This window comes from Platichthys flesus, chromosome 16 (genome assembly GCF_949316205.1).
Source record: "Platichthys flesus chromosome 16, fPlaFle2.1, whole genome shotgun sequence".
Lineage (NCBI taxonomy): Eukaryota > Metazoa > Chordata > Actinopteri > Pleuronectiformes > Pleuronectidae > Platichthys > Platichthys flesus.
In genome coordinates this window covers 8256910-8269004 of record NC_084960.1, presented here as the reverse complement: position 1 = coordinate 8269004, position 12095 = coordinate 8256910, and the positions used below count along the sequence as shown (strand labels likewise).

The 12095-nt window shown below is 43.6% G+C and overlaps 1 protein-coding gene across 2 annotated transcripts in view; it reads left to right on the top strand.

Annotated features, from left to right (window-relative positions):
• prkar1b (protein kinase, cAMP-dependent, regulatory, type I, beta) overlaps positions 1-12095 on the top strand; it is a 59412-nt gene that overhangs the window by 33879 nt on the left and 13438 nt on the right. For both annotated transcript variants that reach the window (XM_062407147.1, XM_062407148.1), the window contains 3 exons: positions 2277-2338; positions 5200-5246; positions 8281-8439. In XM_062407147.1, the coding sequence (XP_062263131.1) occupies positions 2277-2338; positions 5200-5246; positions 8281-8439 (268 nt within the window). The remainder of the gene's footprint in view (positions 1-2276; positions 2339-5199; positions 5247-8280; positions 8440-12095) is intronic.

Genomic DNA, 12095 nt, shown 5'->3' with positions numbered 1-12095 from the left:
AGAGGGAAGAAAGGGGTAATTGAGATGGGAGAGGAAGAGAAAAAGTGATATAGAGCAGACAGGGAGGAAGTAAGGGATGAAGAAAGGGAGAGAGATTCAGGTAGAGACGAGGGGAAGTAATTACCTGCATAAGTGTCTTTGTTGTGCTCACATATGCATTCACTGAGTGGCAGGGCATGGAAGAGATAGGTGGTCATGGGTAATTACCTAAACAGGTTCGCTTCTCTTTGATCGTCTCACTGTGACTACACAGCTCAGCTTTGCACATCCTGCTAGCTGCACCATGCATCACCATCACCATCATCAATTCCCCCCTCACCATGAATTTGTCTTTAAAAAAAATAGGAATAGAGCAGAAATAAAGCACGTGTAGTGAATTGATATCTATAAGTGTTTAAGTGAACTGTGCCAGAGGTATGTGCTCTACTGAGTGCCATTCTGGTTTTTGCAAAGGTACTGATTTTCATAAACCACACATTTTTAGTGATGCGTGATCTGAGATCCACTGCTCTGAAGCTCCCAGTGCAGACAGACTCCGTGCCGAGCACAGATGTGTGGCACTCCTGCAGATGTTGCACTGACTAAACACCATCAAAGAGTTTGCGTGTGACACATGCAAGTGCCAGTATGTGTGTTGTCATCACCAGGCCATTGCTTAAAAATGCTGTTGTTCTAACAAGTGTGTGCGATGGCGCTGACGTACACCACTGAGTGTATCGGCTGCATGCATATACCACGTGTTTATACCGGAGGATGTATTTATTGTAGATGAGAGTGCCTAAGTGTGTCGTTGCATCTTTGAGCTTGTGCTTGTTCACTTCAAAGGGTGAGTGTGTTTTTTTTCGTTCATCTGTTGTGTATTCAAGGACATGTGAGTCAGTGGCCAGCTGCATCGCACAGGGCCTACCTGTGGGTGAAGCTGGCCTGAATCCACCTCCTCAAGTCTGCTTTTTATTCTGCATCACATAAACAAATACCAGCAGCGTCCATTCACCTCCTAACCACTCAATAACAGCCTCAGATCTCTCCCCAACATCTGTTGACCTGCATTCGTTTCCCCTTTTAAACAGGAAGGCGTAGATAAAGCAACTATTTTTATGTTTGTAGTGTTCCTCAAGGTGCGTTTGGCTGTGTAACTATTGCCATTTCTGAGTGATGCATAGTCTAGTGCACTGTCATGAGCAAAGACACCCACACATTATTTTGTACAAACCTGTGTGTTTACATAGGCAATATGTACTCTGACGCTGACAGCCTGGCTCAAAAACACACACACACACATACACACACACACACACACACACACACACACACACACACACCAAGAACAGGCCCAAACATGCCCCACATTCACTCAGCAGGTCTTCTAAGTCTTTGATATGCCTGACCCTCTTTTATTGTTTTTTCTATATTTCTCTATAAGACGAGTGGTATGCGACTGATTAGATAAATAAATATACCCTGAAGGTGTGAGAAGGGCCGAGAGGAGGAGAGGAAGGATACCGAGTTCCCTCTTGTCCCAACACATCCCAGCGGTGGAGCTTTAATCTGCTGAGGCTTCATGCATTTAAACGGCCCAGTTGGAAACAGTCCTAACAGGCGCACATGCTTTCCCTGCCGGGCTGAAACAGAAATCAAGTGCTTTGGCACAGACGTTATCTTGTTTATTTTCTCAATAGGAGATAAGAAGATGGAAGATGCAGTCAGCGATACAGGCTTTGATCGTGTCCTGTAACAGCACAAAGAGTCGTTTGAGCCCATGTGACTTACTAATATGACGTAAAGGGGGAAAATACCAGTATCAGTGGAAAAGTGATTGATCAACCAAAACCGAATATGAAGTCGACTCACTGTGCATGTTTCACACACAGATGGATGCTCTCATCCTTTCAGTTTGCACATGGGCAGATCTAGTTAATCTGAAGAGAATCGTTTCCTCTTCCTAACTGGCAGGTTCGTCCTCGTAATAGCAATCTGCCAAGGAGTCAAACTATATACTGTGTGTGTGTGCGCGTATGTGTGCGTGTTGGGGGAATCCAGAGTTACCAGGTTTGTCCCTTCCACTGGCAGAATGGACCCAGTGATGTCCATTTATTTTGCTGCTCTTTACTGGAATAAACTCTTGTGTATGTACTGGATGCTTGTGTTTTGACACGTGTACTGAATCCAGAAGAAATGTGAGCTAATGAACCACAGCCGGTATGTCATTAATAACCATTCTTCTCGCTTTTTCTTTCCTTTCCCTTCCTACCCTTCCCCTCTTTTTCCCTCCCCAGTGACATATTTGATGCCATGTTCCCCGTCACTCACATCGCAGGAGAAACAGTCATCCAGCAAGGTACGTATTTTTCATTTAGATTAATTTATAAAGTCATGTGTCACCTGTAATGTATCATACAATTTAGGTTTCCACTTTTATAAAATGGTTGAGACTATTTTTTAGAGAGCTCTGTTATCATAGAAATATTAGGTGAGATGATGCCAGATCATGATATAAATGATCAGTAGTTTGCAAAGGGAATGAATCATCATAGAATGAATGCAGTGGAAGGTCCCAAATAACTAACGTCGAAAGTGAATTCCCTAAATCACAGCACTGACAATAGATATCGAAACAGACAATTCTAAATCTGCACTAGTGGAAATACAAACCAATATTCTGACAACTGACTATTTGAGTTATATTACATTGGCATATATCTGATCCACTCAGCTGCTTTAGTGGAAAGGAAACAATGAGGATGCTGTTCTCACTGATTTCCTTTGATGGGTTCTTCTCAAAGAATGCATGTGTTGCATTGCCACCAGCACTCATGTGCACTTTATCCCGTTACACCCATTTTTTGCCCCCCCTTTCCTCTCTTTGCCTCACTCTCGCATCCCATCAGTCTGCACCAGATGTTAGTTCCCTCTCCTCTGCTTAACCACAGTCGTCAAAGCCTTCACTAGACTTCCCTGGACTTTGAGGGAACACAGCTTAGCAGGGCCAGACTGTATTTTTCCAGTGCCCCCCCTACCCCCCACTCAAACTCCTATCAAACACAGACACGTTTAATCACATATTTAAATGCTGAAAACACACATTCTTACAGACAAATGTCCCCTTTCCGATAATACTACGTCCACACCGGCACAAATCCTTACGCATGCCTTGCAAACACATTCACCTGCATGTTCAGTGAAGGAAATATGTCAGTGCTTTCAAACATACTCGCCCAGTCATTCCCATCTACCCGAAGTCGGCATCCAGGAGTATATCAGGCCTAATTTGGTGATAATAAGTCTAGCTATCTTTGCAGGGCCCCCAGCCCCAGACAGCCCATTGTTATACATGCTATATGGTGTGGTACATTGTATATACAGAGCTGATGTCATTGCTAAAGTCTGGACTACTGTACAGTTTCAAGAAACCACCCGTGCTACTGGCCCTACACATACTGTTTAGACACAGCTAAGAGTTATTGACTCAGAGGCTGGACTGGTATTTAAACAAAGAGAGAATTTACTCTATAACATACAAAAATGCAGGATAGAGGTATTTTCATTGTAATCAATTGCATCTTGTTAGATGTTTTTTTCCATGTATTTTCGTTCTTTTTGACATGTAAGTGAAATAAAAAAATCCAACATGAACTCTGTTTTGAAAGATAGTCATCTTCAACTCAATGGTGCATTAGCATTTTGGGTACAAAACCCCTTAGAGGCTGAGGGTGTCAGTCATGTTTTCCTTTTGAACAAAAGCAAGGAACCTTACCAGTGTATACGACAATTATCCAGTGTCGAAACGTGTGTGTGTGTGTGTGTGTGTGCGTGTGTGCATGTGCGTGTGTGTGTGTGTGTGTGTGTGCATGAGTGTGTGTGTGTGTGTGCACGCGCACACGCTCTGTTCAAATATTTGCCTTCACTCTCAGGCACAGGGGAATTGGAAGAGCGTAAAACAAAGACTCGCGAACCAAAGTGATAAAAGACAGGAAGAGTAGAAGAGAAGAAAGAGGGAGCAAGAGGGAATTGAAAGAAAGATAGATGAGATGAAAGAGAGAGGCAGAGACAGCGAGAGGGAGATAGTGGAGGGCCAGGTTGCAGCAGGTTGAGCATGTGTGTGTGTCCCTGGGGTCTCCATGGACAGACCATCCGACAGACAAGGAGCATTTTGGTGACAAATAGAGCTGTATGATTAACGAGCACTCTCCACTCAATATTAATTAGCCATGTGAACTCCGGTGAACTTTACACACCGGGCACTCCCAGCCTTTCAACTCTGCAGGCGAACATTCACACAAGAACACATGTGCACACACGGCCATACACACCCTCACTTAGCTCCTATGAAATGCATACACAAACATACTTGTGTCATGTATATGCATGCATCATTGCCACATGTTTCTATGAATGGAGTTGCATTAGTGTCTTATTGTAAGAGGTAGCTGCAGGGAGAGCTTCCCAGTGCTTGTGCATATGGCCGTCAGTCCCTTTTAATAATTTCCCCCCTCAGCCCTATGTAATGGATAGCATAATTAAAGGAACACTTTGCCATTTTTCAGCCTTATCTCCAGACTAGATGCTTTTAGTGGGCGTCAACCTACCAACCCATGGCTCGCTTCAAGGGGTTAGGGTTCACTTGGGTGACACAGCAGGGATTCAAGTCAGCAAACCCGAAAACATTTTGATTTCGGGCCTTGTTTTTATGCTAAGATAAGCTAACTTACTGCACATGCATTGATCCTATGATATTAAAGTAGTAACATTGCAGCCCTATGCTACTACAATTGTAAATGGATAAAAAAATTTAAGCATACACGTGAAAAACGTGTATTTCAAAAGTACATTATGATTATTCATGAAAAATGTATGTCTGTTGTATCTGTGCCAATTTATAATGTACAGTAGCTGTACATTATAAAATTAACAAAGCTGAAATCTGTAGGATACGATGAATCACAGTATATCTTACTGAGGTGTTGTACCTCTTCATCCTCACTATTAGGTCACAGAAGCAGCAGCAATGAACTTTGCTTTCAATCTCTTCATGCCCAAAGTTCTTTAGTTTAATGATTTAAAAATTTTCATTTGAGTTTGTAGACTATTGATGGAAGTATGAGAAGAAGTTCTTCTGTTGGTTCAACACTGGACAATTTCCCAGATAGTTTTTTTCTGGTCACTCACAAACGTCTGTTTCTCCTCTTCTCTCACATGCAGGCGATGAAGGAGACAACTTCTATGTTATTGACCAAGGCGAAGTGGACGTAAGTGACTGACACGAGCACACATGTGTTTATTCCCCTTCATTCTCTCTTTAGAGTCTCATTATCAGTGAAGTGGATTGAAGCACACCATCCGTCTCATAGATCCTTCCATTGTCTCCACATCTGATCAACTGCATCCCATGTTCGTGTATATTTGAGGACCCAATGTCACAACTGGGGTGATTTAGGATGGTGATAAGGTGACTCCCTGCACTGATGTTTTACGGTTATAAGAAAAATGCGTTTTAAACAAGGTATTAGCATTTATCAACCTTTTTTAATGGATAAGCCATGAATTGTGACTCAGTGGGAAAACCCAGCCTTCCCCACTCATATTCCGACAATGTTTCCCTCTAACAATGGACAGGTTGTATTGGATTGCCCCCGGGTTTTGTTCTACTCAAAGTTCGGTTCCATCTGAACATGGCGCTGTGGAGTCGAGCGCTACGTGAAGGCAGCCAAACTGAGAACGTCTTTTGTCTTAGCCAGCCTGACACTGAGCGATAGAGTTAAGTGGAGAGATAAAACAGGAGCTGACGGAAAGTTAAACAGGAAGTGACCTTATCAGCTTGCAGCGGTGAGCGCAGAGACGGAGAGTAACTGGAGAGTAGCAGGTTGGCAAGCTTGGTCGAGCTTGCCAACTTGTAGTTAGCCCACCTGCGACACAAACGGAAGGAAGTGTATAAATATTGGCTGATACTGGCTGTTTTCACTCTCTTCCATACATCTTACCTAAAACTCTCCCTGTCCCACCTTTATTCTACCAATTCATTTACCCAATTTTCAGTTCCCTGTTGCTCCGATGCCAACTCCTGTGACTTCAGCATCCCAGTTTAGTGGATGTTTTGAGGATCAAGAAAAGAAGGTTATCAAGGTTCTAAATTACTCCAGCTGGAAAAGGAATAAATCCTTCTTTAAATTTTAGGAATTACACCGGGTTGTCCGTGCCTTGATTTTTTTCCCCAGCTATACGCCCTCCATACATGTTTTACAACGTGATCATATAACACTGATTTTAACTGTGCTGCATCGGCTTCTATTTTGTTTTCACATTGTTTTTAAGATCTTCTTGATTGAAGCTTTACACAACCCAGCCCCTGTGTATATCAAGGATTTAATTCCTCCCTATGAGTCTGAACAACAACTTAGATCACCTGATATGGGTCTTCTGATAGTTCCCATAGTGACTAAAGGCCATCAAGCTTTTACAGTATGGGCCCTCAAATTCTGGAATAGCTTACCAGCTGAGATCAGAAATGTTATGTCAGTTATTACTTTTTTATATAATAAAAAAAAAAAATATTTAGGCATCTGCTCTCACATCCAGCACCTTGTCAGTCTGCACCCAAGCTGGGTGAAGAACCAAATGCTCTGCCTCACCTCCACCCAAAAGCCCTGCGCATCTGTGTCTCTTTCTTCCCACGCGGCCATCCGCCTCTCTACAGACAGCTGCCGCCCCCATCTCCAGTTATTAAAGTGTGGAGATGTCTCTCATTAGCTCGGGGTGTGAATCTGCTGGCAACCTATCAACTGTCTGGAAGCTGTCACTGACGTAAACATGCCTCCATGTCTGCACACAAAAGTATTCACTAACAGACAATGGCCTTTAATTATATGGCTGCATTATAAAGGATGTTGAGACTTTAATCCAACATGATCTAATGGGAATAAAATGTTATTTCAAAATAAGAGCTGTATCTATCATCACAGATGATCTGATTTGACGAGCAAATTTCTTGAGATAATAAGGTACTTTGACCTGAGAGTAATCTTTTATTTTGTAAGAGCGGGCCCATTTTATTATTATTACACTGGTGGCATTATAGAATGGAGTGAAAGCATCTCAGTAACTACAAACAGAAATACACAGCAACAAAACCAGCTCATCCACTTTCCAGTATTTTAGATTTGTTGCTTCTTAATTACCACCAGGCGCACACATTGACACAAATGTCTGCAGCAAACTGTGTGTGTATTAAAAAATTCAGAGACAGCTGTTAGACAGTAGACGTTGTTCAAAACTCAAATGGATCATGACCTCCATTTTACTTTCCCCACACTGCTGACTCCACCTTTTCTGCAAAAGTAAAGCTGGAATTAAATACAATCGCTTTACCCTGCAAACCTACTTACAAACCTGTTTATATGGGATCACATAGACAGAAGTTTGGACTGAACCAAGGCTTCCAGGTTAGGGGATAGGAGTACCAGCTTGGGAAACTGTGCGAGAAGAAATACTTCTACCTGTATGATCTGATGTAACACTTTTGCAACATTCATATAATTGTTCTTGTAGGCTTGATGTAACCGTAGCCAGCAGCCTGCATCTCTTTGAGGCCATCCCAGTTTGTAGTGAAGTATGACTCCCCTGTGGTCTATGTTGAGCCTTGGATAATGACTTGCAACAATTCTTGCAATTCACAACAGCCACCGGCAGGATAAACCCTCTCTCCCTCTCTGTCTCTCTCTCACTCACTCTCATCCTTTCTCACTGCGTTATTAAGTCAACAAGATAGTGGATAGTGTGTCGACAGGTGAAACCGTAACGGCCCCAGAGACGACCTAAATGAGCCTCACCGAGATTGTATTGTCTGCGGAGCTATAGTGACTGGTCTAAATAGAGCTGAGCCATGAGACCATAAGCATGCGTGTGTGTGTTTGTGAGTGTTTTAGATCTGAGGGTAGACCCACGACGTCAACCACAGCTTTCTGTCCTCCATCACTCCCAAAATCAAAGGGAAAACTCTAACAAGACAAGACAGAGGGAATAAAAAGAGATAGATGGAGAGATAACAGGGATAAAGAGCCTTTTAGAGGGTCTCATCTGAGGGCTTAGTGGGGATCAAATGTATAAGGACAAGCCTAGTGAGTGTATGAAGGAGCCCGGAAAGAACAGAGGAGCAGTAACAAAGAGGGAAGGTGTCTTCAGGACGGGTAGCGAGGTTGAATCCTCACAATACGCTCAGCCATGATTGACATTCTTCAGAAGCTTTTAAGACCCTGTCCATCACTCTGTTTCTTGCTCTGTCCACAGGTGTATGTGAACGGCGAGTGGGTGACCAGTATTGGAGAAGGGGGCAGTTTTGGAGAGCTGGCCCTGATCTACGGAACTCCCAGAGCTGCCACTGTCAAGGCCAAGACTGACCTCAAGCTGTGGGGCATCGACCGAGACAGCTACCGACGTATCCTCATGGTACGAACTTCCTCACACTCACTTGTCACGACAGCGCACTCTGGGTTCGGTGCACAGCCAAGGTTCATCATTCTGTAACAACCTGGTTGGATATTTGTGGCACAGCTTCCCCTGTGCTTCCAAGGCCTCATACAACACAATACATAGAGCATTTCAGTTAGATCAATATAACAGAGCGCAACCGGCTGCAGCCATTCATTCAACATTTACTTTGCCAGTATTAGGTTGAGAGGTGAAGCTGAGGTGTAATGGACGTCCTGTTCCCCTGAATAATTAAGGTAACACGTCAGGCACCTCATCCTGTTCACACCTGGCATTGAGATGCGTCCTGAATGTGACACCTGTCACCACTTTGGATTGGATCTCACTTTCCCGCTCTATATGTAACCTATGTGCGTAATTTGTGTTTCCAAAGTATGTCGTTTCATTCCAGTTTGAGTATAAAGTTGTGTCCAAAGACAAGTTTGTGTGTGTGTGTGTGTCTGTGTGTGTGCCGGTGTGAGAGAGAGCTGGAGCAAAGTCAGGAGGGGCCGATTGAATCGATGAGCTGCACACAGATGAAAAAAGATATTAGATTCTCTGTGATATAACAAAAAATATAAAAAAAAAGCCGTATCTCGCAATGTTAAAGAAATTCAAAAATCAAACTCTATGTGCATCTAAATCAAAATGTCATCTTTTCTTCCTTGATCCATACTGCGTCCTTCCACCAAGTTTTGTGGTAAACTCTCCAAAACGTTTAGTTTAACTAACAAACACTAACTATAACATGACCTTGTAGGTAGAGGTAATAACTGTAATAAAAAATATACTGTACTAGGCTCTCAATCATCATGGTCCTTCATCTGCAATATTTTATCTTCTTCCTCCACTTAACACTCCCACAACACTTAAACAGTTTAATTTTTCTTATTGCACATGCACACAGACACAAACACACAGGGGAGTGCATCCTCCCATTTTAAGTTCCCTTTAGGTCTGATTCAGGATGAATAAGGGCAGAAAAGTCAAAGAGGGGGGGGGGGGTGGGTGAGGGTTGTAGAGGAAGAGAGAGAGAGGGTCCACGCTAATGCTTCTGCAAACACCTCCTGCTCCAGGAGCCGATCTAGCAGGAATGTCTAAATGTTTAAACTGGAAACACAAGGTGCTCTGCATTTGCTGTCATATTCCCACTAGGATACACACACACACACACTTCCTCAAATATTCCTAACATCTCATTCCAAATACATTAGATAGCCTCCAGTTAACCTTACAAACACCTGTGAGCTTCTTCGCCTTCACCGGCAGTGAAAGTTCTGCTCGGTGTTAAACAGTTTGAATCCACAGAGATGTCTGAAGAGTTGTTTTTGGACCTTTCAGCTCGGTGTAAAGTTGGCACCGGCCGGCCCAGCACTCATGTCACCTCTTAAGCACATAGTTTAACTGAGGGCACAGTCTGCCCCGGTAACCCTCCTTTGAGAGGATTCTCTCTCTCTCCCTCGCTCCCTCTCTCCCTCTCTCTCTCTCTCTCTAACTCCCTCTCTCTCTCTATCTCTCTCTCCCTCCAGCACTCATTCCTTAATTTCTTCCAGCAGGAGCAGGAGGGGAGACGGGGGTGAAACAGAATTCAGTTATGTGAACCTGTAGTTAATTATTGCTGTCAATGATTTGTAAAGCTGTTTTTATAAAGTGCGGTATTCTGGCAACATCTTATGCCAACACAGGGAGCATTCTCTCACACGCTGTGTTGCTGGTGTGTGTGTGTGTGTGTGTATGCGTGTGTATGTGTGTTTGTTTGTGTGTGTGTGTGTTTCCCTGTCAAATTATTCCCGTGTCTGCAGCTAGTTAGTAAGGAGCTTGGGAAGGCGCAGGGTGCTTATACCATAATTTGCATTGCTCGCACATCTGCTTTTCTCTTGTGCAATGTCTCCAAATCTCCAATTTGTAAAATGAATATGTGTAAGTTGAGTGAAGTGAATAACTTGACACCTAAAACCACCACAAATGACACGTACACATGCCTTAATCACTTGACTTGAAACAGTCTCAAACACTGGGCATGTTGATACGGTTTATGTAACAACACAACGATGCCGGTGAACTTGTCATGTAAAGCTGGAGCCTTTCAAACCACCTTACCTCCACCCCCTCCTCTCCTCATCAAGTGCATTCGGTAAACAATGCAAAATTATTCCCTGTGATAAACACACTCTCTCCATTGTGTTGCCGCCAGCCATACAATAGCCCCCTTGTCGTGTCATTTTGGTATTTTAACACACAGAGCCACAGGCAAATCCATTAACAAACTAACAGACCACTGTCAACAAATAGAACACGAAACAAAAGGAGACAAGGAGAAGTAATATCATCAGAAATGAGGAAGGGGGGGGGGCGCATATGTGTTTCACATTGGACAGAGATGAAGGTGATGGTGCGATGGGGCGTAAGGTGCGGTTGGTTTATTTTGGCTTTGCTCCACACCTTAACTCTTTGATGATTCCACCTCAAAGACGGTGAGCAGACACAGAGGCTGGTTCATCCTCAACCACGAGAGGAGTGAGCGCATTAGGGCAAACGGGATGAAATACGTGCCGAGGCCCTCCCAAGTAGGCAGGACGGATAAGGTTGGATGCAGATAAAAAGAATCCAAAGAGAGAAATTTTAGAGTCCAAAATTTAGAAAAGTGCCATTTCCATTCTGTCTGTAGCCCACCTAACCCCCACGTCGCTGACACTTCTCTGGCCCACCGTTCTCCACTCACACAAATCAGACCTTCTGTATAATTTAATGTTATGTGCGCACTGTAAGTCTTTAAGCTCAGCAAGCCGGTCTGAGGAGCTCTGAGGGGAGTGTATGAAATCAGGAGACCAACTCAACATCTCTGTGCCGTGTGAGTGTGTGTCTGTGTGTGTTAAAAGTAGAGTACACATGTGTGACTGTTTGTATTTGCTTGCTTAACGAGCATGAAGTTTCGTCTCTGCAGAGACAGCAACGAAACATAAGTGGCAGAACTAAAAACAGACTGCGCGCTACACACACACACACAGGCACACACATTCACACACACACACACGCTCTGTCTCTGCATACACAGACACACACACAGACTCAAATCATTTATCCGGGAGGGAGGCAATGCAGGCTAGAATTCCTTTAATCAAGTTGTTTACGATTTTGAGTTTGACGTTGGCTCACTTGGGAAAATGTTCTCCCCTTTTAAGACAAAATGTGAAATTATATGAAATTAGAGGCAGCAGCGGGACTCAGGCACTTATGCACCAAAGACACCCCAAGTCTCAATATATCATTTCCATATGCAAAGGCTGACACAGGGAGGGCGGACAAGATCGTCTCTCCTCACTCTCTCTTTTTTTGTCCCACTTTTGCAGAGAGGTTCCATGATACAGTGGGGGGGGGTTGAGAAATTCAGTGAGGGAAGGGGTCCTCTGGGTCTAGACTTGTCAGGAAGCACCTGATGTTCATGGCAGAGGCAAAGAGGGGAAAGTCCCCTGCTCGGTGGGTGGGGTGGGCCACACACACAGACACACATATGCATTGAACATTACCACCACACAGCTCATGCACATTTCCATTAGTATGACCCGGCGGACTATGATCTATTAATCTTATATTATCTTGTAGTGACACGTCCTACTGTTTTATGATCTTGTAAA